Source organism: Pleurodeles waltl, chromosome 4_1 (genome assembly GCF_031143425.1).
Source record: "Pleurodeles waltl isolate 20211129_DDA chromosome 4_1, aPleWal1.hap1.20221129, whole genome shotgun sequence".
Taxonomy (NCBI): domain Eukaryota; kingdom Metazoa; phylum Chordata; class Amphibia; order Caudata; family Salamandridae; genus Pleurodeles; species Pleurodeles waltl.
In genome coordinates, this window is record NC_090442.1 from 243,880,853 (window position 1) to 243,908,366 (window position 27,514).

Below are 27,514 nucleotides of genomic sequence, written 5' to 3' on the forward strand. Positions count from 1 at the left end.
CTTTTGATGGTTAAATTCATCCATAATGTCTTCCAGCATTAAGGGTAACAGTGAGTTTGTTGGACAACTTTTTTTTTTTTTTTTTTAGCTTACTTCTTGAAGTTCCCAGTGAACGAGAGTTGATAAGGTGGGTAAGAGATGCAAAGGGTCACAAAGAGGAGGGAATTTGGCATCCAATTATGGATGCTTGTAATAATGAACTGGCTGTGTAAAGTGGCACTAGTGGAGACTGCAGCAGCGGTTTGAATGTGAACAGTGATGCACAGCTGAAAAGGATAGAACCAGGAATTATGTGAGTATTCTCAAGAAAATATTCATATAATAAGGTTTGAGGCAATGATGTATTATGAAAACAATAGAAGATTAAACCATTAGCTTGGTAATAATCCCAGCCCACTGAGGTGTTTTATATGGCAACTCTACACAGTCTGAGGGTCCTCAAAAAGTAGGAGAAATGATAACATATTACTTAGTATGTCTTGCCACAATACGGCCCCTGTTGCAGGGAAAACAGTCAATTTGCAGGAAGCCAAATGCTGGTGATGCACCAAGGAGAGGGAAAATTCGGGCATGAGAAAATGGCAGCTGCGGGACACAGGGAGCTGCCTTTGGCAAGAAGGCATAGAGACCTGGAAAAGGCCTAGAAACTTCTTGTGTCGCTCTCACTTCCCCTCTTTTAGTATTAAAGTAATGTGTTAATGGGGTGCCTAACAATTTATTTAGCAAGCACTCTGTATTACCTCAGAACTTAATTTATTTAAAAGAAAACTGGAAACACACAAAGTCAAAGTCTTTAGGGGAATGTTTAAATTACACTTTATAATTTGCATTTTAGGCTTTGCCTGGTTTTCAGATGGTGCAGGTAGAATGCACGTCAAACCCAACGTGGAGATTTGTTTTTATATTTTTTTTTTTATAAACCCAAAATAAACTGTTCAACAGAAATGCAAGAACTAGAAACTTAGAACTCCACACGCGTTTAACATGAGCAGTCTCAAGCCATGCAGTTGATCATTTTCAATGCTGAATGCAGAGAATCAGGAACACATTCACTATCCAAGCTCCACCAGGACTCCAAAGCTGCATGAAGCTTGGCGTGAGTCCCTCTGCCAGCCAGGCTCTTCCATTCCACTTTATATCCTTGTACCTACTACGTTCATTTTAAATGGAAAACACTGCAAAGTATTATTGCAAAAGAGGCGCAGATTAACACTCCTATATGGCAACAGATACACTGGGACATCTTGGGCACAAAGTAGTGAACTTCCAGAGCCATCTCAGTCTTAAACCGTATATTTAATAGGCAACCACAGTTTTATGCAAGCACTACACTGTCAACTTTCATAGCTTACAGATTTGATTAATATTAAACAGCTTAATCAGCATCTTCCACATAACGTTTAAAATAGTTATATGGCATGTCATGGATTAAATTGCACTCGTTTCTCTTATTTCAGGCGGACGTTCACATTTTAAAATCCTACTTGTAACCCATACAAAAAATATTTTCTTCACCCTGGAATGTACAAAAAAACAATATTTAAAAACAAAACAAACTCAGTTGAAAAAACTAATCATCGTTGCCATTAAAGCACACAATTAAAAAACAAGAAACCAAAAGTAAATCATCCCTTCTCCCTCTAAAATAATGCAACTCTAGGCGGTGATGAGAGGTGGGACTCTGGGCACTCGCACTGATGAGGAGGTGCCTGGTGGAGGAGTTGGGTGATTCGCCGCAAGACATCGGTGTGAGCTTGCACCTGCCGGTCATTCACACCAATGAGGAGCTACTTGACAAGAGGAGCTAGGAGACCAGGTTGCTGCCACGAAGACAGTCTTTGATTTCATCCTGGTCTTGTGACATTTACAGGTTGGCTAAGTCACAAGGCTGCATGACGCCTGCAATTAGGTAGGCAACACAAGCAGTGAGGAAGCATCTGGGATATGAAGAAGTTTTGGCAAAGCAATAGGGACAAGCGGTGGTGGGAGAGAAAAAGAAAAATGGAAGGAGAGAAACAAAAAACGAGGGAGAAGCAACATGTACAAAAAGGGAGAAGACAGAAAAATAGTACCTCAATCACAGTGTGAGCAGGAGAAGGACAATAATCGAGATGAAGCAATTTGTACCTGGTCCATGCTCCACACGAAAAGAGGAAATGAAGCCGGCAGTCTCTTACCAATTAGGAGGTAGCAAATAAGAGTGAGACTGGAAGGCAACAAATTGGAAGCAATGGGTGGGCTCCAAGCCTCTTGTGTTTAACAAAATCTCCTGCACACAACTGTGCATGCACACAGTCTTAGGCAAGACCTAAAAACTGGGTGAAATTCGCCTGAATATTTCACCTACCCCTGTTACCATCAATGGATAGGCATAGGAAAACAGGACAACATGCACAGAAAAAACAGAAGCCTCCCACATTGTCAACTCAGAGACAATTGTCTTTAAAAAAAAGTTTATTTCTGTTCATAACCATTAGGGCAAAATTATACTTTATAATTTGCATATCTTTACATTCATCAGGTTTAGAGGTTTTATTATAATTTTTTTACAACACCACAATGTATTGGAATAAAGATACAATCTTCGATATTTTTGTTATCCACACCATTATTTCCAATAATGAAAATCAAACATTTACAGCAAAAAAAAGACAATTTCCATTTTACAAACATTATTATTTCAGAAGCATTAAACAAGCAATGTGTTTACCTCCTGTCTTCTCCAAGCAGTGCAAAATATTGCGTCTCGGCTCGTATTCCACTCAAAATTCCCTGTAAACGCACAGGACTCCATTTTTTTTCCTACCACTCATTTGTTCTCACTGCAGGCTCACGCAGACAATATACCATAGACTTATACCTGAGATAGAGGTGTCTTGGAAGAAGACGCATACCCAGAAATAAATGTTATTTACAAAAACACGTCTTCCATCATAAAAAACATCATATGTATTTGGTTACAGTCTACATTATCATTCTCTAAAAGGCACCAAGGCAGGTATGTTTGAGCTTATTATTGTACAATAATTGCCATTACAAAGCCCTTCCTATTCGTTTTAGTTTCATTTTTACATTTTTTTAATTTTTTTTTTTTTACAAAATTCACTAAAAAAATCATTACAGAGCCTAAAATCTAATCTGAATGTCAGCATCAGCACTTGTGGAAGTGTCCTCAGTTGCCCTTCCTCAATACGACAGGGTGTGCTATCTACGATATTACAAATTAGTGCCTCCATTCACTGTCTCTTTGTAGGTGTGTTCCATGTCACAACCCATAACAGACCTGGAAGTTTCAGTATTTATTATTGGGCACATTACATCAAAGGTGTCTTGTAGAACTTTGTGGGACATTGTGTGGAAAATATTAATGGTGCAAATACAGAACACAAAATACTGGTGTAAAGTGAGGGTGGTACATGATGTTTTCTTTTTCTACCTTTTTCTTTTTAAAAAACTGTTTTTATTTGTTTTTGTAATATATACCTTTTACACACATACAATGCACGTCAGCAACTTCGCATACAATATTTTGACATCAGCATGGATTGTACTGAGGTCAAGCCATATAAAGATGGCATCAATTACCAGCATTTTGTACCTTAATAATTCTGAGCTTAGAGTTCGAAACATTTTCTATTTATTAGCCACGCCCAACTCATCAACCTTCTCAATCATGGGGGCACTCACGAAGTTTGCAAGTCCCATCCAGTTGATTCCATATCTAGTGTTGGGGCACATCTCGCCCCTCCCTTACCCCTCCCCTTCAGAATCCTACCCTGATGTAGTGTCCTCCTCAGGGAACCTTCCAAACCCACCCCCCCATCTGTATGTGACATTTTCATGTGGATCTCCTCAGCTACTCCCCATTCCAGTATGTCTCTGAGCCAGTCTGTGAACAGCGGTGTCTGTGTGCTCATCGAACCGATGGCCACTCTCCTTTCTTTTTCGACTTTACTATCTGAATACATGCCGTGAAAAAGCAGTGAAAGCAATTTCACTGCTCTGTTAGGGCCAGTCTGCACGACTGTGGAAAATGGACTGCTGTCAAGCACATGCACGCACATTCACTTCAATGCCCTGCCTATCTTCTCTTCCATATACATTAACAATTATTAAACGCCCACACACAAAATCAAGGCCTTGTATTAAAAGCAGTCATAAGTAATGGAGGCAGGACTGTACAGCTTACATCAGAGAGAATCTAAAGAGAAGGATAGTGGCATTTTCTCTGTTGCGTCCATCAACACTGGTAAATGCTCCACAATCCAAGGTACTCTTAATACAATCATGAGTAGAGCCAGGTCTGTTTTTACCACCTGTCAGCTGTGAATTGAGAAAATACAACGTTAATTCTTCCTAGAAGCTCATGGAAGATGTTATTATCCACGTTGGTACTAATTTATTGACCTCTCATGTATGCAAAGGTGAGGGGCCATTACAGTATTAAGAATTGCGATTTTAACGTGATACTCAATCTAAACTGGGCGATCTTGCTAAGTCTCCCCTTAGCAGATACATGGGCTGTGTGCAAACAGCAGGCCCTGGGGTTTGTCACTCTTTGGCCCTAAAACTGATTATATTAGGCGCTGACAGAACACCTGTGTGTGAAGGGGTAAGCTCCAGTTTCACGGGGTAAGCACAATTCAGTCGGGAAATCCCACTTCAGCATACGCATGTCTCTACTACATAACATTTGCAGGGAGAACATGTCTCCAAGAGAACCCCACCCTGTCCAGCTTTCAAAGGTTGTGTCCTTAGTAAAAACTGGTGGGCTTAGGGGGAGAGAAGCAGGGTCCTCTGCACAGGATCATACAGAGGTGCCAGAGTGGCAAAAAAAGGGCACAGTGCCAGGAAATGTGGCATGTGGCCATACACGTACTATTAAGGAGGGGTACAAAGGCTCCCACAAGGTTGGATGCAGAAACCGTACCCACCCTCGGGGATTCACCAGGCCACCCTTCAAGCGGTAGGAAACCTTCCTGACTCCATGAAATAACAATGGGTAAGGCTACCCAGTTAGTGCAGTGAGCTGAGCTGCACACTCAGTGTGCAGCTACACAGGGTTCTGTTTTTGTAATGCAGCACTCTTGGCATCTCTGTGCTGGGGAAAGGGCGAGTTCACCAGCACTTATTTGTAAAGCTGTAGCACGGTTACTGCCGGCTTTGGTGTAATTCCAATTAATCCTTTAGCACAATGGAAACATTGAAAACAAAGATGAACCAATAGAGGCGATTTTTATTATTACTTTGCATGGCAGATGTCTTTATTTTATGATATTAGCTACAAATCTTTTAGCTAATCAAAGTGAACTCTATCCAGTTCTTGCCTTAAGAAACATCTTTTAGGAATACCTAAATATATTGAACTCATGAACAAAATAGTCGGTAACTAAGAATGAAACAGAATTGAGGCATACCCTTTGACATTTCAATTTAGGATCACATTAGATGACCTTGCTTTTGTGAGGCATAGAAAATTGCACAAATGTAATGTTTATTGAAAGACCAGAAACTAGCATTATGGATAACTCATTTTCGTCAAGATGGACCATGACATTTTGGTTAGGAATGGAAATAAGCCACATACAATATCACTGTTGAGAAGTATGTGGAACGTTGCAGTATACAAGAGTACATTACTCATTATAATTGTTATGCGGGCAGTTTAATTAGATAACCTTTAAGTTATGCCCTCTTAAAAAAAAAAAAAATTTGGTTGAAGGTATGCATTTGGCGACTATGCCAATCTGTCCTTGCCAATCACTGAGAGCGAAATGACAGCTGTAAAAATTATTCACATATCCTGACGCTGTCAAACTTGGCCTCTGTATTCAGAATAGGCACACGTTTTTGCTGACAAAGGATAAAAGTGAGTTTAAGTATTCTTGTCAAAATCTAGAGGTATTTCCCCTTAAAAGCAAAAAATGGTAGCGAATCAGTGAGTTCCCACAGCCCGAATGTAAAACCTTAGATCTCATTTGTTTTGTGCACTGTAAGAGGATAATAAAGACTTAAAGATTCTGCTTAGGTTCTCAACCTACTCTAAATACTTTTTCCTCACCAAAACCAAGTGGATGGTTACCTCACTGAACAAACTTTGGCAGGCAACTCACCAATGGCATGAGCAGGCCAAGACCAGCTGCATCCTCTTTAATGTCATCAGAATAAACAGCTTCATTCCCCTATGAGGTCATCAGAAAAAACATACTAGCATAGCTAAATGAGAGACTAACCATCTCAGACAGACTGTGCCTTCAGTCGCGGCTCGCGACACCGGGGAAAGGGTGGGGTGGGGGGATGTGTGGGGCTTGTAAATAAAAATGAAAGAAAAAAGCAAAAAGAAAAACACTTACCTCCTCCGCCGTGCACTGCTCCTCTGTCCCTCGTCGCTGCTGCAGGCACAGGGTCCCAGCCTGCCCTACAGCCAGTCATGACGGTGCCAGGCATGACGTGTCATGATTGGCTGCGAGCGCCCAGTCTGGGCGTTCCCATGCAGACGGGAGCCTGTGCAGGCTCTCTCAAGCCCGGAAACTGTGTTGCGGGGCTTGAGGGAGCCTTCTACTCAAATGTGTTTGGCTGGCCCGAAACAGCCGGCCAAACATTCATGTGTAGTGAGGAGGAATGCTGAGCACTCCCCCTCGCTGCTCTTTACCCCCGTGGCCCGCCTCTTTAAAAGAAAAGGATAATAAACAATGTTCATTATCCCTTTAAAAGATTTTCTTTTAAAGGTTTTGCAGCTGCTGCTTTTGCGCTGCTGGCAGGGTTCGAGAGGGGGTTTGACGCTCCTCCGCCCTAATGGAGGAGCCGCCCCTGCATGCCTTACCAGCAAGGACATTGCCACAAAAGACAGGAAGTCTAAGAAGAGGAAGACTAGAGAGCAGGCCTTCTCCAGTTATGCTCCCAGGATTTGCAACATCGCGTCGGACCCAATCATCCTGCAATCAAGAAAGATATTGAAGACACCTCTTCTCAAAGTGCACCACCTCTCTACATAACAAGAACCTACCATGTATCTACCTTGTTGTAAATGATCCTGAATTGTAAGAGGGCTCTTGCCATTTGTCCAGCGCTCCACTGCTTCGCAGCTAGGCTATACAAATACCACTAGATACATACTCTGATAACGATGGAGAGTGACTTGAGTCATGGCCCTACCTTTTTGCTTTGCTGACACTGACAGACTTTGTTTGCACATTAACTAATGAATCCTATCCAAAGGCAAGTCAGTGGCCTTGTCCTTCTCAGCCATGTATCTACTGACTAGTTCCTCCACATGACATAAGTGGTGAAGAACTCTCAGTGCACGCTATATTGCATCTTTGTCATAGGAGTGCTCGTATTTCCGTCACAAGTAGGAGGCCTATGTGCCCTTGTAGATCTAAACACATTTGCAAGCTCTATCTTCCAACAACAGTTGAAGAGATGGCTTGTTTCTGTATTAGAGCAGTTTAGTTTCTGGGTAACGAGTACAATGCTTCAGGTGGACCATTTTTTCCCCACTGGGGGTAACTGTGGACTGTAAAAGAATATACCAACCATATATGAAGGTTTAAAACTTTGCACATCCTTGTTCTGAAATTACACAGGTTACCCGTACCCATTCCTGCATAGTCAATGACCACTTAGGTGTGTGTGGCTCTGTGGCCATTATAGGTCTGGTTAACTATTTACTTTAGTAAAACAAATGCAAGTTTATATTTCATTCAGAACAAATGCCTAAGCTGTTTGAACCTCCATCCCCGCTAGGTCAAATTGTTTTGTGTCGCTGCATGGACAGTTTTCTCTCCTGGAGATTACCCTAGTGCTTTGCCTTTTGGTTTAATAATGAAGTAGATTGTCTCAGTAAAGAGTGAGAGTAGAGGAAGATAAGATTCTTGGGATAAGGCTCTGATCTCCAGTGTAGTAGTGAAGAGAAATAATGTAATGAAAGCTAAGGAAGTGCTTGGAAAGTATTGCAATGCCCACCACTTTTGATGAGGAGCCTGTCCATCATCGGCATAAAAAGCCTTATTTTGTTTTCTTTTGAATCAACATTTGATACAACTGTTTGCCTTGTCCCTTAACATTCCCACATTTTAAAGCTGTGGCTACAGAGGAGCAGGGGGTTACTGGAAATAGCACCCAGTCCTTTGGGTTTTATAGCACGTAACTTTGGGCCTGATTCACAAACTCCACTTTGTAATACATTTTGTAGTACTACTACAACACTTACTACAAAGTGTTATTTACAAGCAGCACTTTTATAGTAACTTACACTTTTGAGTATGTTTACTACTTTTCAGTATTAACAAATGGCACTTAAAAGTTTCTAGTATGCCTCTACCTCCATTATTTTCTATGGGAGGAGGTTGCAGTACCATCGGTTGGCCATGCATTCTGCTGGACTTCCTACAAACGTAAGTTACCACAAAAGTGCAGTTTGTGAATTCTGAAAAGTGGTACACTTTGTCAAAAGTGTAAGTTACCTTTATGAATCAGGCCCATAGCCTCTAAACCGAGCACCACACACTTCATTCTGACACATCTACTTGACCATGAAGCCAGACTACTAAATGAATGGAAAGCCCTATTGAGGAGATTCTTGTGTTTTTGGGTGGACATCTCTGCAGGTGGTAAGAGGAATGACTGACTTTCTACGATCTGGGAGATAGAAATGTAGTTTTGCCCCAAGAGTACAGGGGTTCTCCGTTTCCGGGTGACTGGGGATGATAAGTCATTTGTGGTCAAATGCATGAGTTTCTACACGCCAACATCCTAGATCAGCGTTAAAAAAAAAAGAAAAAAAAAAAAGGTAAATATTTTACTGTGGCATGGCCAAAATTAATATTGATACAATTCGATTGAGAAAAAAAAAATATGATGACATTTACTGCAAAATATACAAGTGTTTCGTTTTCATATAAAGCAAGCTGAAAAAGAAACACAGAATGTGACGGCAAAGGCCAACCGTGCTCTCCCCAATTCCCAGCCTTTGCATACACAACTTGCAGTGACAGCGTTTTCTTTTTAATTCTGCACTTTTTTAACCTACTGTAGCTTTACCTGTAATACAGAAAAATGTTTGTAAAATCCACTTTTAAAGGTGAAGTGCATATATTATGGGAGGGATACTAAAAGCCACAGAAGAGCCTCCTGATAAAACAGAGGAACAAGGCCAAAGGCAGAGTTTCTTTTTATAACCACAGAGTTCCAGGATTACTTCTATATCCTTACATTATATAGTAAGGGATATGTTATTCTTTCTAATTCATGTCATATTATCACCTTTACCCAAAGCCTCTTTTGAATGACCTATTGTGTGCTAATTTTTATGCGATTAAAAATATGCTGCAAAATAGAGTTTAAACTATTTACTGTAAGTCACCTTAACAAAAGTGGCTGCAGTTCAGAATTTGTGGTAACATGCAATTAAATTGCTTTTATGTGTTCCAATTCAGCACTGTCAGAAACACTACTATAAATGTATACTTATCAATTAATGACTCCATTTTCGGACCTCTTTAGTTTTATTGTGGTTCTGCACAATGAACTCCCTTTCAAAGTATCTGCTGAATCTAGGAAGCACTGCAAGGTTACTTACAACTCGACTTAAATCCGTTATTGTGTAAAGCGGTGGTATCATTTTATTATTACTGCCAAGTAGTGCGGTGACAACTGGACAGCAATAAGGTTCCATACACTACTGCATCTACAGCCTGCAGGAGTACCATTATCACTCGAGATTTAAGGGTATGAAGGTTTCTTCTGCTTCTAGTCGTTTTGGCAGTGCTGAAGGTCACAGTCCCACTCTACATATTTCTACTTCTCATTTATTTTTTGAAGCCCCTACCTAGATTTATCCATTGTTGGGGCCATATGCATCTGTGAGGAGCATCATTCTTGATGAAGCACTGAAAAGCTTGGACCTATGTTTCTATCCTTTCTGTATGGAGGCTTTCAGTTATAAACAAGGATGATATTCAAGTTATAAAGTTAGCACTGTCCTAAAGTTTGCCGGGTGAGGAGTAAATGTGTCTTTCAGGAGTATTCTTTTGCTGGGAAACCGTTGCAACGGGAGGGGCATGATCAAGGACACAGGTGCTTTGTGTTCAGTTTTAAGTCCAAGTAACAACTATAAAAGAAAGCAAGTTATACCAGCTCGGATGTACATACTGCCAAATATACATACAGTTGTCTTTCATATACAGAAACTCCAAACTGGTCTGTACTTTAATATCAATCATATTTGTGAATTTACAATGTATTTCACCCCTAGACCAATCACCATAGTCATGGACAGCTTCATCATTTTCTAGTTTTAAATAAAAGTCCACCCGTTACTGTTGCAGCTCCCCAGAAGTAAGAATCTGGGTTAAAGGTAGGTGTATGTTGTGCCTTATAAAGCAATTCTGGCTCAGTGTAGAATTACCCACATTAAATACAAGAATACACCATGAAGGCCAGAGCTAAGACTTACGAATGGCATAGAAAGTGCAGAATCAAATTATATGATCGGGTTATTGTGGTTCTAAAGTAAACTACGTTAATTATAGGGTGCCTTTTATAAAGGGCAACATCAACCATTTGCATGCCCACATAGCCTGTCCACCTAAGGTTACTATAAATCTGCTTCAGTGCTCTTAAGTGGCAGATGTTCATTTCATCATGATGTAGTTCTGTGTGAACCTAGGAATGTGATGTTTTCAGTCAATGAATGGTGCACTTACTTCTCACCAAACTTCTGACTGATTATCAAAAATTGTTCATGAAGCATACTGAGATTGCTAGCCTACTACAAGTCTTTCAGCACTACTGAAAAAATTGGGATAGTTTTCAAATACGTGGGTAACAAAGCATGCGTACAATTGGTCTGTCACCAGAGTTATGCCAATGCAGCATTTCTTGCATGTGTTCCACGTGTGGCCTTTTTGACTTCAGAATCTTTTACACCACCTTTTGACCCCTTCACAGACCCATTTAGTAGGAAGATATTTAAAATGTATAGCTTGTTGACCAGAGGGCTCAATCTTCTCTATACCTCATTCAGCAGGTCAAATCCTCTCAACATTAATGTTTTGCTGGACACTGAATGACAACTGTTGACTAATTTCACATAAAGCGTGAGGACAAGCAATTGAAGGTTCTTTAAACAATCTGATGCACTTGTAGCTTTTAATGAATGAAATCTGTGGTCAAAGACTTGTAACAAGTACCTTCCTGTGAGCCCTTTCCAGGCATGGGCCACACAGGCTCTGCCCTATGGCGCCAAGGGTGCAGCTACTGGTGTCAAAAAGGGGTGGCATAACAAAGTGCCACAGAGCCAAAATACTTGGCGATAGACCCGAGTCTGTTATACAGAGCACATGGTTAATTTCAGGAGAGGTGTGGTGCATGCTCAAAATATACTGGCTAGATCATTTCATATTGCTTAGAAGGATACATAATTTTTTCAAAATTTTTGCATACTAGGGTGATGGAAAAGATGTTTGATATGGGGGTGATAAAAAAAGAACTAAAGATTCATTCAAGCAAAATACGGTTGCACAAATCACATGTTCATGCTTGATTGGACGCGATTCCCTTTGCCTGTAGGCAGCAGGCTCTAGTGTGTTAGGATTACTGTCATGCTAAACTTGCTGATCACTTAGTTGTGAGAGTGCCGAATAGGGCTGTTAACAGTGTGTGAAAATTGACGCCTCTCTTCATACAGTCTATAGGATGCAGCGCCTTAATGATGATTACCTCTCATCAATGTACTTGAGTGGAGCACTATCAAAATGAACTCCCAGAAAGATGTGTTTTCCTGTCAACTGCTGGGTATGATTATAGTGTTTCTGTACTTCACTTTACATGCCCTGGTCCACACAAGTCAAGAAGAGGATTCTAGAGAGAACACATTCTCAATACAAACTTAACGTACCAGCTCAGGGAGTGAACATCACCCCTTCCAACACTGTGCACTGTCTGACTACATCTCACCCACAATCACGTTCTGGCCATCTACTTGCTGAATAATGATCAATATGGCATTTTTCAAGCTATAAAAGACATTCACAAACGATCTCCTTTTTTAAGCAGATGAGATTTGCCATAAATTAACCGTATGGTCAGTATACTCTTTAACCTGCTACTTTAGGCATAGCAACCTGGATAAACCAACATCTCATGTAGTGTGCTCTTCTGTCATCCTACAAAAATGAATTAGCAAATTCTGGAACACTAGTTTGCTCCCACACATAATTTTATCACATTGTGACCTCAAGTTCAATGGGAAATATATGCCAACTCCTCCCTTAGTACATATCCTTGTAGATTTCTTGGAGTAGAGGATGCAAGGAGGCATCAGTCTCTGTCTTTTTGATCTTCTGAACAAGCAGGCAGTGCTCTGTCACAAGTTGTCGGAGGTCAGCCATTTTCTGAAGTAGCTTCGGGAACAGAAAGCTATCATCGGGGTGGTTGTTTTGTAAATGAAGTTTTAGCACGTGCACTATGCGTTCCTGCATTTTTTCAATGATAGCGACATTTCCCAGGCCTGGACGGTCTGTTGCCGAAGATGCACATGTGTAAAAACAAAACAAAAAAGAGAAGAAAAATGTCAAACATACGGTCTGACAGAACTACAACTTGCCATCATGTGTTCAATAAAACAAGTGCCAAATGCACAACACTACAGTGGAAGCTAGTTAATCAAAACAAATGTTGCAGAGTTGTTTACTCATTGCAATGTCAACATCTTAATAGGAGACAGTGAACATAGTATGATTATCAACTTCAAATCCCTCCTGAAATTCACTTTGTCTCACACAAGCAGTCTAGGGGCATTAAGTGTGCTATCCCTCTCTTTCTGCAGTGAGATGTTCGGCAGCTTGGTCACTTGACAACAGCTTCTGCTGGATAAATCATTCTGCCTTTTACTGAACCACTTTCAAACAACTGCAGGGGGAGGTAAGAGGGTGAGGGGAAATGGGGCACCCACTTACAAATATCAAATCTACTCCAGGTCATAATAGCTCTTCTCTCTCTGTGGTAAAGAGGGCTTGTAGAACTTTGGCACAAAAAACACCTAAAACAATAAAGATCATCTTAGGGTTATGATCGCCGGGTTTTTTTCTGGACAGTGTAAGAATTCCGGGGTCGAGCCCACTTGATGTAATCTATGTAGGAGCCGGCATGCCTGGTGACAAATATTAACTTGGGGTCATCCACCATTGGACAAGTGTAAAGTAATGACAATCATGATTTGTCCACGAACAGAGAAACAGGGTCTATTTCCATGTGGCTGTGCGGAGCCACGTGATGGAAAAGGGCAGAGGGGAGTAGGCAAAGAGTGGGGCAGAGCAGGCACAAAGGTGGTCTGATTAAGTGAAAGTGGACAAGGTCTGATCGTGCAGTTAAGTGGTATCCAAACCTACTGCACCAGGGCCGGCTTTAGCACTGAAGGCACCCTGTGTGACAGTCTTTTTTGGCAACACCCACCTCATGACCACCACCTCGGATTCACTCACTACCACCCGGGAAATGTACCCCTCATCTTTCCATAGCCCCCCTTTCACATACATTCATTTGTTTTAAAGCGCTTGTAAATGCTGGCTTTACTAATCCACTCAGCTATCCACAAAAATAAAGATCTGTTCTGTTATGTTAATACTCTACTCTACTTTATAGCGAGTCAAAGATGCCAAAACTCCCATCTCTCTCCCTAGCAGGAACATTAATCACAAGAGATATCTTGACATTTTAAATGCTTCCTGAAGGCTGGATGCAAATAGGAACTTTTCAGCAGGTGCTTTTAAAGTGCAGGTTTCTAGGTTATTGCTAAGCACAGCGCTTCGCTGAAGATAGCGCGCCCTAATTCAGGTCAGCACCCGGTGCGGCCGCACCGCCCTAAAGCCAGCCCTGTACTGCACAACTGAGAAGATAGTATGGAACTCGTTTAGTGAGACAGCAAAACCTTCTGCCACCCCTTCCAGTGTTTCCCACAGAAAATAGGAAAAACCTCAAAGGTGGCAGGGACTAAGTAACACAGAGGCCAACAGAGTGTCCCTGAAGGAGCCCCATTAGATTACACTTAATGCAGGAATACGCAGTCTGAACGTGTCTCTCTCCAAGTTCCCTTCCACTGGTAATGGTACTGTCTGTAGATTCAAATGTCATTTTTTCTAATGAAATTAAGAGCTGGGAGCATCACCCTGTTTACAACTGCCCAATCTCACCGGACCACTTTCTAGAGGTGTCAGCCTCGGAATCAAGCACCGAGGCTCAATCCACAGCTTTCTTCATAGCAGAACATTTCATGTACCTTGCAAGTCCAAGATTCGAGTACTGAAAAGTTACAAAAAAATTAAAAAAAGAGTTTCTTGTATGCATTTTGGAGCTACATCCCCGGTCCTAGAAGCCTTCATTCTCTTACCATCCACACCCTGTAACAAATGGGGCTAGATTATGACATAATACTGAAAACAAACTACACTACCCTTGCATTTTCGTATGGGAGGGTTAAAATCTTCTAACAATGCATCTCTTCCATTACCATTTGCTCAACGAAGTGTAAACATGAAAACAAAAATTCTCATAATACAGAATGGCGATTTTACAGGAACATTACATATAGTGGAAGCCCTTCTTTGATCAGAGTATGTCTTTTTGTTTGCTACAGACCTTGACAATTATATAATTGATCGCTTATGGTTATATGACATTTATCCAACTAACCATAAGTCAACAGCAAGCTCTAAAGAAACAGCACAATACTTCAAAAAATATGCTGGCTGCAAGCGGTTTACCTTTATAAAGGGCAAAGTACACCAGTGTTGCAAAACCAATAAGCAGAAATTTGGTCAAATAGGATTTAAATATGAATTTAGAAAATACGTTGTTTAGTCTATCTTTAGCTATAATCCACTTTTTCAAGGATAATAAAATAAATAAATCTAATCAAATCATGGACTGTTTTAAAAATATTAAATCTGCAGTAATGATTGTTTTGTAGAAAATAAAATATTTCGAGATTCTAACTTTTAAAGTATTTGCAGTAATATTGATGGACTTGGAGAAATATGTTGGTTTGTGCCCAATGTAAACTATGTTATTATATATGCACGCCAGTATGTGTTTCTGATTTTTTCTGGTATGAGCGCCATAGGGCTGGGTTTGTTGTTTAAAAACTAGTTGCTTAAAGAGAAACAGTTCCATATATATCCGCCAATTTGTACTGGTAAACATGATTTCCTCAAATGTAGCAAACAAGCAGTACAGACTTACCGCCACAGCAAATGAGAGCAGCCACAAATAAGGCAATGTCACTGTCGTCCAGCTCCAGTGCATTGAACTTCATTGCAAATTCAAACTTGGGCTCCATCATCTCACCAATGGGCTTTCTTAGGCTTTTCAAGAACTCCCGTGTTATAAAACCGTTTCCATAGGCAACCAGCATCCCATCTTTGTTCATTAGGGAAGCCAGCATGGCAAATATTGCTTCATATACTCCATATTTTAACAATGTCACCTGATCGTTTAAATCTAAGTCAACGAAGCCAGGAATAGACTTTGCAAACTCGGTCAGTTCTGTCACAGTCTCCACAGATGTACATTGGCAACAATGAAAGACCCGTACTTCTGCCTCCTTGTTCTGTATTCCATTGGCTATCATCTTAGCCACTAGAGTTTTTTCCGCCATGCACAGCGTTTCCATGTCATGTATAACAAATGGCTACAGATAAAGAAGAAATCGGAAATCATAAAACATTTCATAAAACAATGAATAAAAGCAGGACTCAAACAATGAAAACATATTTCAAACAGGGCTCATTTTGGCATGATAATTTTTAGAATTCCTTCCTTTAACCTGGTCATAGTCATTATATATTGAGTCACGTCTGCTCCATAAGACCATACTTTGATTAAATGTTTGGAGGCTGCTGTCTGTAACATACAGTGCGCTACAGAACTCTTAAAAATAAGCAAAAGCCTCCCCACCCCACCCTTCTGTGCCTAAAGGTACTTTATGTATTCTCAACCCCAAATGCAAAGGGGTGCGCCATGTCAGGGCCAGGCAGTGCAGGTGTGCATTTATAGATCATTTCCTCTCGGGGAACGGGGACAGGAGATGTATTAATTCTTGGAGCAAAGTTGCTTACATGCAAAGGCACACATTCTGTTCATCCATTTCAAGCGTGGCCACGTTGGAGCAAGGTGTCTGATTATACAACAGGGACACCCATTCACCAAAATGCCATTGGGAGCAGGAGTGACATCTTGCAACCTATGACCACCAAAGATACCACAATATTGACTCCTTGCCTACACGCGTTGCTTGCTTGACGGTGAAGGGGGGGAGAGATGGGGTGGGGGATTCAATTAAAAAGAAAAAGAAACATACCTGGGCCGATCGCCGCAAGAACTGCGCTGCTCATCTCTTCCTGCATACACAGGCTCCCAGCCTGGCCTGCGCCAATCCCGACGCTGCTCAGAGCAGCGTCAGGATTGGCTGGGAGCACCCAGCCAGGCAGACTGGGAGCCTGTGCAGGCTCTGGCCAGCCCAGCAACCATGTGGGCTGGATAGAGCCCTGTGCGCATGTATGTTGGGCCAGCCTGAGATGGTTGGCCAAACATCCATGCGCTCTGAGGGGGAGTGAGCACTCATCCCCCATTGCTCGTGACCCACGTGGCCCCACCCCTTTCCCCCAAAAACTATAATAAACAAAGTTTATCGTTTTTGGGGAAAAGTTTTGCAGCTGTCGCTGCTGGAGGGTCAGGGGCAACGCTCCTCCGCCATTATGGAGGAGCCGCCCCAGCTTACTTAACCCTTAACCCCTCAGAGCCTTCTATTTGATGTGGAGTCTAGGGAAAAGGCAAGAAATGGTAAGTTCAGAAAGCAAAGCAAGCTTTCTACCTCTTTTTAGATCTCACGTTAGACAGTGCATGCACTGTTGCTTGCGAGACATTTCGTTAGCTTAAAAAAGGGCTTGGAGCCCACCTTTTGTTTACCGTTGGTTGGCTTCATCGCCCTCATCTGCTGACTCCTCTTTGGTCAGCATGTGCCAGCTTCACTTCCACTTTGTGTGTTTGTCCCTCCCATGAAGGGTGGCCAAAGTACTCCTTTCTTTGCTACAGTGTGTGTCCTTACACTACCTGCATGCTTTCTGAGGTAATGTTTTTCTTTGCGTTGCTTGTCCCATTGCTATTGCTTGCTTTTTCATCATTGCTTGCCCCTTCACTATTGCTTGCCCTGAACTTTTGCTACGTTGTTGCTGTTGCCCCATCCATCCAGCATTGCAATGCCTTCCTCATTCTGCCTCCACCACCTTCCTGTGTGCTGTTGCTTGTTTGTTTGAAGTATGAAACTGGCCAGCGTTTGAGACAAAGGAAAGGTGGCTCTGCAAGTTGAATGCTTTCCGGTAACAAATGCGGTGATCGAACGATTAGGACATTCAGATACTTTCATCTTTCGGAGATCAGAAAGTTACTTTCCAAAAACTGTGTAGTAAGTGTTTATTGTTCAGACCTAGAGACAGAATACGCACTGTACATATATAGAATACATGTATAATCTATTATTTAGGTAACGTTTCCAGTGCATGAACCAAACTGGAACGTTTCATGGGTGTTTTCCTCCTGTTCACCAGCTTCTCTTTTTAAAAAGCGCGCTCTTTTTCTCTACGTTTTTGTATAAGCTTAAATAGTTTTTCCTAGTTTAATGCAAATATATCTTCTTAAACGTCTACCAATACGTCTCCCTCAGAGTTGCACACAAAACAAGCATTGGCAAACCCAAAAGGTCTCGCCTTTGAGAGCTACTGGCAATGTTTTGTAGCCACGCTGTACAGTAGCGCCCTGTGGCTAAAACTCATTTTAAAAAAGCTCAGTGACACAGCCAGGATTAATGTGCTTTTTGTTTTTAAAAAGTGCATTGGCACTGGATGCATCAAAGTCCTTTTTTTTTTATTATTATTTTTAGTCATACTGCCCAGCAGCCACACTGCTATACAACACGACTACAAATCATTGCCAAAATTGGCAATGTCCATGCTGTACAGCATAAACAACAAGCATTTGCAATGTAATAGGTCTTGCATTTTCTTGAGTTCGAGCTATTGGCACTGTAAATTCATAACTGGACTTTTCTTGCCACATAAATTGATCAACCCTGCCTCATAATTTCGTCTTTTCCTGCCGTATAATTCCAGTGGCCCAGCAATTAATTAAAGCACTTCTGTTTACCTTCTTTCTCTTTCTTAAAATATATACAATTATATGAGCCTTTATCAGAAATAAACTTTTGCCATTAGAGTGTAATACTCAAAACACCATAACAAAATTATCATTTGGGACAGATTGGAGGGTGAAATGAAAGATGGAGTCAGGAGTAAAGATGGAGGGGATTAGTGGCATAGTAACGGTGTCATGGGCCCTGGAGTAAGAAAGGAAAACGGTTGACTGGAATTTTGGTAGGAAAATACAGCAGTAATTAGAGATGAGTGAGGTCCATAGGTCTCTGGGTCGCGGTGCCACTCCACCTGTTGCTCCATTGATAACTATGCCTCAGGAGAGAAAGCGGATTGGGCAGAAAAAGAGAAGCGAAAGGAATACAATGGACAACAGGAAGAAAGAGAAGGGGTCAAAAGAAATACAAGAAAGAAGGGGAAAAAAGAAAGAAAATGAAAATACAACTAAGAAGACATGGAGCAAACGTGTGAGACAAGAAAAAAGGGAAGAAAGCAACCGAACGAAAGAGGAAAAAATAATGAAAAATATGAAAAGAAAGAGAAAAATGTACATTGCAGAAAAAAAGAGAGATGGTGAGAGAAACAAGCAGCGAAAGAACCAGGGCCTATATGTACTGACATTTCCCACAGACACAGAATGAGAAACCCACTTTGACACTTTAGAATTAGAAATTTATGGAGCGCATGGCTACCAGAAGGCCTTCCAGCGCTAATGCAGGACCAATTAGACAAAGCTGACTCACTATGCTGAAAAGAGAAAAGTCTTCAACTTTTTACGAAACAAAAGTTGAAAGTTCTCTAGTCGAAGCTCCAATGGTAAAGAATTCCATAGGTTACCTGCTTTACAGGCAAAAGACCTGCCTCTCCATCTTACTTTCTTGGCACAATATATTTTAATCAAGGAATCGGTTGAAGATCTAAGTGATCTTTGGGGGATGTAAGGAGTTATAATACGACTAAAAAAGGCCGGCTCTCTATTATGAAGTGCCCGATGAACATAACAGGTAGCTTTAAAATTGATTCGCTGTTCAATGGGGAGCCAGTGGAGGGAGACCAGTGCAGCTTTAGCAGAGTGGTATCTTGGAGTGCCCATCAAGAGGCGGGCAGCAGCATTTTGCGCCACCTGCAATCTCTTTAGGACGCAAGAAGGAGAACTCAAAAATAAAATATCCCCGTAGTCTAGGCGAGACAGTATCAAAGCCTAAACAATAAGCCTTTTTAGCTAAGAAGGGAAGAGATGTAAAAATGTTCCTACAAGTCCTAAATAGGTGAAAACAGGTAGCAGCCAGTTTCTTTGAGTGAAATTCCATTGTAAGGCGGGACTCCAACCAAAAACCTAAACTTTTTATGCTTTTTTTAGGCGAGGGAAAATCATTTAATTCAGCTAAAATGGAGGCAGGGGACTTAAGACGATAAAAGTTCCCTACCAGCATAACCTCTGTTTTCTCATCATTTAACTTGAGTTTGCGGTTAGCCATCCATCTGGCAACATCCGACAGACATGAAGAAAGAATAGCATGTTCTGAACTAGTATCATTGGAAAAGGAAAAAAAAACAATTGGGTGTCATAGGTATAGGTCACAAGAGACAACCCATAGGTTTCTACAGTCTTTGCCAGAGGGGCCATATAGATATTAAAAAGCGTAGGGCTTAAAGATGAACCTTGCGGAACCCTGCAGGTCACTGGAAGGATATCAGAGTAATGTGCCTGATCAAGGACTTGAAAAGTTCTTTGACTCAGATATGAAAAAAAACCATTGGAAGCAAGTGTCCTCAATTCCTATTTGAGAAGCTCAAAGAAGAACCTTATGATCCACGGTATCAAAGGCGGCACTCAGATCAAGTGAAATGATTGCTGCGTATGCACCAGCATCCACACAACGTCTAGTGTCTTCCGTAACAGCCAGCAGGGCCCTTTCAGGGCTATGAAGTGGTCTAAAACCCATTTGAAGAAGATTATGTTCCTCAAGAAAATCTGACACCAGAGTATTAATCTGTTTCTGGATTAATTTTTATACAATGGGAAGAAGAGCAATTGGTCTGTAGTTGGAAAGCAATGTTATATGAAGATTAGTTTTTTTTAATAGAGGCTTAACGACTGCGTGTTTTTAATGTTGCAGGATATGCCCATGGGACAGAGTCATTGGAATATCAGTTAACACAGGCGTTATGACTTCTGAGCCTAAGGCTAGAATAAACAGAGGGGAAGGGTCCAAAGGAGATCTAGATTTTATGGAGCCAAGATGTTTGTCTATTAGCTCTTTACTCAGAGGCTGGAAAACTGAATGTGAGACTAGGGGGCCCTGAACGTCAGGGAGAAAGACAAACTTATCCTCATTTGAAAAATTACTGGGAAGAGTTGCCTGAATGTTAGAGATTTTCTTTGGGAAAAAAAGGCTAGTTTGTTACTATGTGCTTTAGAACCTTCTAATATATATTGGTAACGGGGGAAGCTTAGTCATTTCCTTAAAAATAGAGAAAATCTCTCTAGGAGATTGGGAGGACTGTTCAATCCTGGAGGTATAGTAGGAGGCCTGAGCAGACTCAATTTCCTGGTGGAAGGATCGGATCATATTCCTATGGTCTCTTTTGAGGCCAAGATCATAAGATTTCCTCCACTTCCTCTCCATCTGCTTACATTCTTTTTTAGATGCAACAAATGAGGAGAAACCTACATAAATTTTTTTGACGAGTGGTCCTGATAATAGTCTTAGTTGGAAGAATAATATCTAAAGACTTGCGATCCATTTGTCAAACTCATCTGCTGTATAAGGTTGACAAGAGGATGGGGAGGCATGCAGGTACATTAGTATATCTATCCAATCTTTCTTCTTCAACTTTGACCACTGAGGTACAGTTACCTTACCACGGGGCTGGGAGATTGAAGAACGGTAAATGGGGAATGTGAATGCCACTAGAAAATGATCGGACCAAACCAGGGGGAGAGGAGCCTGCGCTGATGGATTGGAAAGAATACCGTAGACTAAGTCAATTGTATGACTTTGAAGATGAGTGGGGCCAGATATCAGTTGTGTCAAGTCTAAGGCTGCTAAATCTGTAAGTAGGATTTTGGCAGAGGTGTTGTGAGGTTCATCTACCGGAATATTAAAATCACCTAAGATAGTACAATTGGAATGTCTGCAGGCAACATCTGCCACACAATACGGCAAGGCCTGCAGAAACCTGCCATAAGTACCAGGAGGACAGTAAATTGAAATACCAGAAAAAGTGAAAGTGGTGTCAATTGCCAAAGAGAAGGCCAAACTTTCACAGTCTGGGATACAGAGGGGGTGTGTGAGACAATGGATAGAGTTTTTGTGGATTATTCCAATCCCTCCTCCTCTTCCCTGAGGTCTATCTACACACTTTAATGAGTAGTTTGAAGGAAGGGCCATGACTATATCGGGAGTGGAGTCTTCAGACAGCCAGGTTTCTGTTAAAAACAGAACCTCTGGGATATATTAATTTAGCAATGAGTGAATATGTAACTTGTGTGCGGGTAGGGAACAACAATTAAGTAAGAGTAAACTGTTACTCTGCTCTTTCTCCAATCTTGGGTTTACAGGGACTGTATAATGAGGAGTAAGTTGACAAGGATTACAAGTGCTTGGAGGAGAGTTAGAGTTTGCAAGTATAGACAAGGATTTACTGTATTAGTGTTAAAAGATAAGAGAAGTTGCCTGGAGTTAACTAGTCTTTCAGGGACTGAACTTGTAGCATTTCCTAGCCCTGGACCTGGACGGACGCGGATGGGTGCAGACGGGCTTGCCTTTGGCGTGCCACCGGCGCGTCCGCTTCATGGGCTCTCTTATGGGCTCGAAAAGCTAGAAAGCAGCAACTAGACCGCTGGTCAAAACAGCAGCCCTCGATGGAGGCACTAAGTCAAAGGAAAAATCCCAGCCGAAGAAAATGGCCCAAAAAAAGAAAGTAAGGTAAAATTAAATGTAAAATTTAAACTAAGGATCCCTGAGGGCTGCCGGATGTCTCTAAACACGGGCACCGTTGTCCTCTGGGAAGCGTAAGTGAGGTAAAAGATTAAAATAAAATGTTTTTAAGCTTACAGCACAAACGTGCTTTTTTTAAAAAAAAAAGAGAGCGAGCAGCTTTCCTTGAATGTTAGATCCACTGCGCGTCCACTTCATGGGCTCTCTTATGGACCGAGGAAGCTAGAAGCAACAACTAGACCGCTGGTCAAAATGGCGGCCCTAGAATCCAGACAAGTAATTTGTGGCTTCCACATACAGACGGAAAAAGAGGGCTTTGTAGTAAAATGTGAATTGACAGATAAAGATATGAAAAACACCAGAAAAAAGGAGGAAGGAAGAAAGATCTAAAAAAAAAAAGAAAGAGCAAATAAAAAAAGACAAAGGAAGAAGGAAAGAGAGAAACGAGAGGAATGAAACAAGGAAAGAAATAGCCAAGTTTTTAGGAGTTTGAAAGAGGAGGTAGCAAGAGGAAGAAGGAAATTAAAAAAAGGAGAGGAGTAGGAATAAACAGTTGAAAGAAAGTGCAAAACTGTTAACATGTGGATTTTAAGAAGTGGAAAGAGAAAAGTGGGGTAGAAAGACAACATTGAGAGTAAACAGAGTAAATGAAAGAACGGAGTGAGATAAGTGACACAGACCCTCCCAAATAAAGATGGCAGCAAAGAATAGATTTAATTGGCTCCCCCACATCCTCAAATAAGAGTCAGAATGCGGAACAGCACGGGGAACTGCACAACAGCGGGAGGTGCATTAGCAGAGTTGTATCTGAAACCCAATACAGTGATATTGTGGCACTTCCGATCAGGACTTGGGGTATAGACAGAACTGTCTGGGCCCAGTGCTGGAGTAACAGAAAGGCAGCGGCTGAGGAATGAGAAATGGCACGCTGTGTAATTCGTGGCATTGGGATAATGGCGTGCTGCAGGTTGAGGTCCACTGACAGAGTTGTATGTGGGCTGCATTACTGGAATAGCAACGGGTACAAAAGGTCAGAAGTGAGGTATGTTAATGGAGCTATGTGTGGAACCTAGTATTGGCGTGCCAGGTCGTACGCTTACACTTGACCTAAATAGCTATGGCACTGCCAACAGACTTAAAGGTAAAACCTCTTTTCTTTGCCAATGCTCGTTAGGTCTCGGCAGTGATGTAACAAAGGTCCCTGTGGTGTGGGTGGTCGGGGCTCTGACCTCCTTGGGACCCTCAACACAGCATCTGGCCTGAGTGAGGCCAGAGGTGGGGCCTCCATGTTCTTTGCAGGGGGCCCTTATCCAGTTTTGTTACGCCAGGGGGTCTTGGCACAACTCTACTGTTAAAAACATATGACACTTGGCATAATATATAAAATTTAAAAAAATTACCCATGTTCATGGCTTAGTGAAAACACATTTGGCGCAGATAACATCTGTTGTCACAGTAACATCTGATAGCACCTGTTGTCACAAACAATCATTTCAAAGGAGAAAAGGACTTCTTTGAAGTGTGGCATAGAACAACATAGCTACAAATGCCAAAAGGCTCAACATGGAAGATAGAGAAGAAAAAAAAATAAAAGAAGTAACTCAAATAACTGGGGCTAAAAGGGGAATAGTGTATAAAGCTCTCCCTTCAGTCAGAAATATAGGAATGTATCCAGCAGAGTAATGCTCCTGTACCACAAAGTGGTTCATTGAGAATTCATACCCCATCAGTTGAAGTACTCGTCCAGTCAGCTTTGAACATGACTTAAGCTCCAGTGTGGGAGGTGAAAAAGGGTTGTCAAATAACAAAAGTGCAGAGAAGTACAGTAGGTTGGCACCCTTTCCATCAAATTTCCTTTTAGTTCATGCACCCAGTGTACCTGGCGAGTGGTCTGGTCAGTGCTGTGTTCAGGGGGAATTGAGACATAGGTTCACTTGCACCACAATATATTATAAATATGAGTGAGTGATGCATATGCCCAAAGGAGCGTAACCATAAGTAAGTACTTCTAATATTATGAAAAAAGCCCACAGTCGGGAAAATGGTAATTTCAAAAACAAATCTAATAGTTTACTAGGATCTCCATCTTTATCAGCCAGTGATAGCAGAAGTGAAATCTAGTGGTCTGCCTGAACTGAGACCTGTTGATCACCATCCTGTAATTGTCCCTTTTAATTACCTCCCAATCCCTGTCCACCTCTTTACCGATGTCTTAGTCAGATGGATCTTGCTATTTTATGTATGGTGAACAACTAGCCACTCCGAGCTTCAGATGAAATATCAAAGAATTATTCCTTTTCACCCAGATTTCCACCAAACTTTGACATCCTAGTGTATAACTGGAGACTCTGTCACCCTTGGGTGTCGTAGATAAAGTAAGTTATCATTAGCACTAGTAGCAAGAGGGGACTCCAGTTTTGGAATGGCAAGCCCAGTGTGAGTGAAATTCCCAGAAGGCACTGGCAGGGGACTCCAACGCAATAGCAAAGGGTAAAGGGGTGAGGGAGCATCCATGGGGCGTGTCCCTTTGTATTACGATAGGAATAATATTACAACTTTAACGCAGGCTATCATGCGGGTACACAGCATCAAGGTTCACTTCAGAACCTCTCTAAACCTATGCTAAGCAATGTAGGAAATATAAAGTTCTATTCAAAAGAATCTAAGGATTTTGTGCACACAAAAAGATAGCTATTCCTGCAAACTCCAGACACAGTTGAAGTAACCTAAGTAATGTGAAGAGTTTTTTTCTCCAAAGATTGCTATGATGAATAAAGATGTTAAAGGCAGGATTGATAACAGTGACCTCCTCATAGCTTCTTTTTTTTTTTCAGGTTCTGGCATTAGCCAAGACCTTTTGAGTTTACTAAAATTATATGAATTATATACTTATTTGAAGGAGTTTTCAGCCACCTCTCTTCATTCACATTTTGCTTATCCCCACTACAGCATATAGCATGGGACAAATGGTCAGCCTGCTTAAACCATTGGTTAACTTCGCTGTGAGTGACTGCATTTTCCTCTTTCACAAGAGGAACATCCACACACAAGGTAGCCCCTTCGGGGAGTTTCTTTGGAGTTTATAATAACTAGTGTTGTCTTTGCGCTTAGAGCCTTATGTTATAGCAGGGTGCTTTTTGATGTGACCACTGGGCAGATACCAGCTTTATCGGATCCCATCTGTTGCTAATGGTGTTGTAAATTCCTTTAGAGTGTCCTTGTTTATCTGACTACTGCTATTTAACATCACCTCACATGAACCCTAAATATAAGGCAATCACTCCGCTCTATCTTTGCAACCCTGTCTTTCTTTATTTCCTTCCTTTTTCTTTCCCATCTTTTCTTACTCTTTCTTTTCCCTTTTCATTCCCTTTTTTCCTTTTCTCCTTTACTCTCTTCACTTTTTCCTCTTTTCCTGCATTTTCTTCCTTTCTTTTTCCTTCATTCTTTCCTTCTTTTCCCTCTTTTTCTTCCTTTCCTTCCTCTTTCTTTTTCATCCTTTTTTCCTTTAACTTCTTTTCCTTCTTTCTTTTCATTCTTTTTCCTTCTTTACTTCCTTCTTTCTTGCCTTTCGCTCAAATGGACTCTGAATATAAGCTAATCAGTGTGCATTATCTTTGTCATTCTGTTTTCCTTTCTTGATTCCTTGCTTTCTTGCCTTTTTTCTCAAAGTGTGTGTTTTGGCCAAGACCTTTAGATTTTACTAAAACAAACTGTAAATTACTTATTGGGATTTTCAGCCAGACTTCATCCATTATTACATTGTTGTGTCATTCACATTTTTCTCCCACCCACTCCAGCATGGATTAAGGGGCAATGCACCTGCCCATTTTCGCCACTGCCCGATTTCACTATGACTTATGGCGTGCTTCCCTTTCACAAGGAGCTCAGCCACACACAAAGTAGTTCCCTTTAATGTCACAGAGTAAAAATGGTAATGTCTGCTTTTCCGAGACCAAAATCACTTACAGTCATGCTGCTGTACAACATGTCTAAACAAAAACCACACTGACAAAGCCATAGGCGAAACCTGTTGGCTGTCGAATGCTTGTTTTAATTCATAGCTGGTCACTGATCTTTATTTATTTTTTAAACTCAGATTAGACTAAGAACTCACAATAAACAATAGAAAAATGTACTGAAAAGGAAAACAACCTGGCCAGCCACAGCCAGTGCAAACTTCATTCAAAGCCATGACAGAAAGGTGTTCTCCAAACATGTCTCGCCGGGCTCCCCCACTCAATCAACTTAAAAAGGGAATGTAAACTAGTTCATGAACTGTATTATAAACATCCAAATTTCACAATGCAGAAACTAAATACTAATGAAGCAATCACACACAATAAGTACTAGACGTGGTGTATTTCCCAAGATGAGGTGCTGCTAGCTGGGACAGTTTCTATAATAGAAGTTACCCTGCTGATTGGTTACTTCAGAGGCTGCATGTGCTCTGTACTCCACACATTGTGTCTGAACCAAGAAACTAGGTCTGTGTGGTATTATTTCTGTGGTCAGCAGTACTGTAAACATGTTCATATCACCAGTATTTTGATTTGCAACATTAAATTCTGATGTAAAATGCTTTCTTTTTTTTTAAATAACGCCTTGCAGCAAGTACGTATTGTGCGAACATAAAGCACAACCAATTTACTGCAAACTAATGTACAAGACTGACTGCTTCTAAACTGTAGGAATATTACCAACAGAAAGCTGTTGACACAATGTCAGTCTGGGTTTGGTCTGTGTCACAGGTTTAATTGTTTAGGTCTTGCCTGCAACAGTGCACGCACCTTCGCTTGTAACTGTATACAATAAGGAGCTTGCAGTCCACCCACTGCTTGACATTTGCTGGCTTAATTGTCACTCTTATTTGATGCCTTATAATTGGCCAGTGCTTGCTGGCTTTGCTTCCTGTCATTTTGGTTGGCGCATGGACCATCTACTGACTGCGTCAGTAAAATATATTCCTAACTGGTGCTGCACTGGGATCTATGGCAGGGGAGGGACATAGATATAGATGGACAGATATTTGTACTCCCCATTGACAGAACAGCAGTGGTTGTACCGCTACTCACACAATAAATATTTACCATTAACCACTCTATACAGATTGCTTCATTTTAAATTCTACCACTGTCTTTATTGCACATCTACCTGGATGGAATTTGCACCAAGATGTGGAGGTTTTTGAAAGTCGGCTTCTTCTACTTTGCATGGCTACGCCTGGCCCTACAGGCTGACTAGTAGGACTGGTTTACGGAACCTTCGATTATGACAGGATGTGCATTGCACCGCTCTTAGCGCTGCTGGGATTTGGTAAGGATATTTTGTATCTGTATGCTGGTTTACAGCTATTGCTCTGGCAAA

The 27,514-nt window shown here is 41.3% G+C and overlaps 1 protein-coding gene across 2 annotated transcripts in view; it reads right to left on the reverse strand.

Moving 5' to 3' along the window:
- Positions 1 to 2,436: 2,436 nt before the first annotated feature.
- PPARA (peroxisome proliferator activated receptor alpha) overlaps positions 2,437 to 27,514 on the reverse strand; it is a 217,123-nt gene continuing 192,045 nt past the window's right edge. For both annotated transcript variants that reach the window (XM_069228246.1, XM_069228245.1), the window contains 2 exons: positions 15,241 to 15,688; positions 2,437 to 12,520 (listed from right to left, as the gene is read on the reverse strand). In XM_069228246.1, the coding sequence (XP_069084347.1) occupies positions 12,273 to 12,520; positions 15,241 to 15,688 (696 nt within the window). In that variant the 3' untranslated portion in view covers positions 2,437 to 12,272. The remainder of the gene's footprint in view (positions 12,521 to 15,240; positions 15,689 to 27,514) is intronic.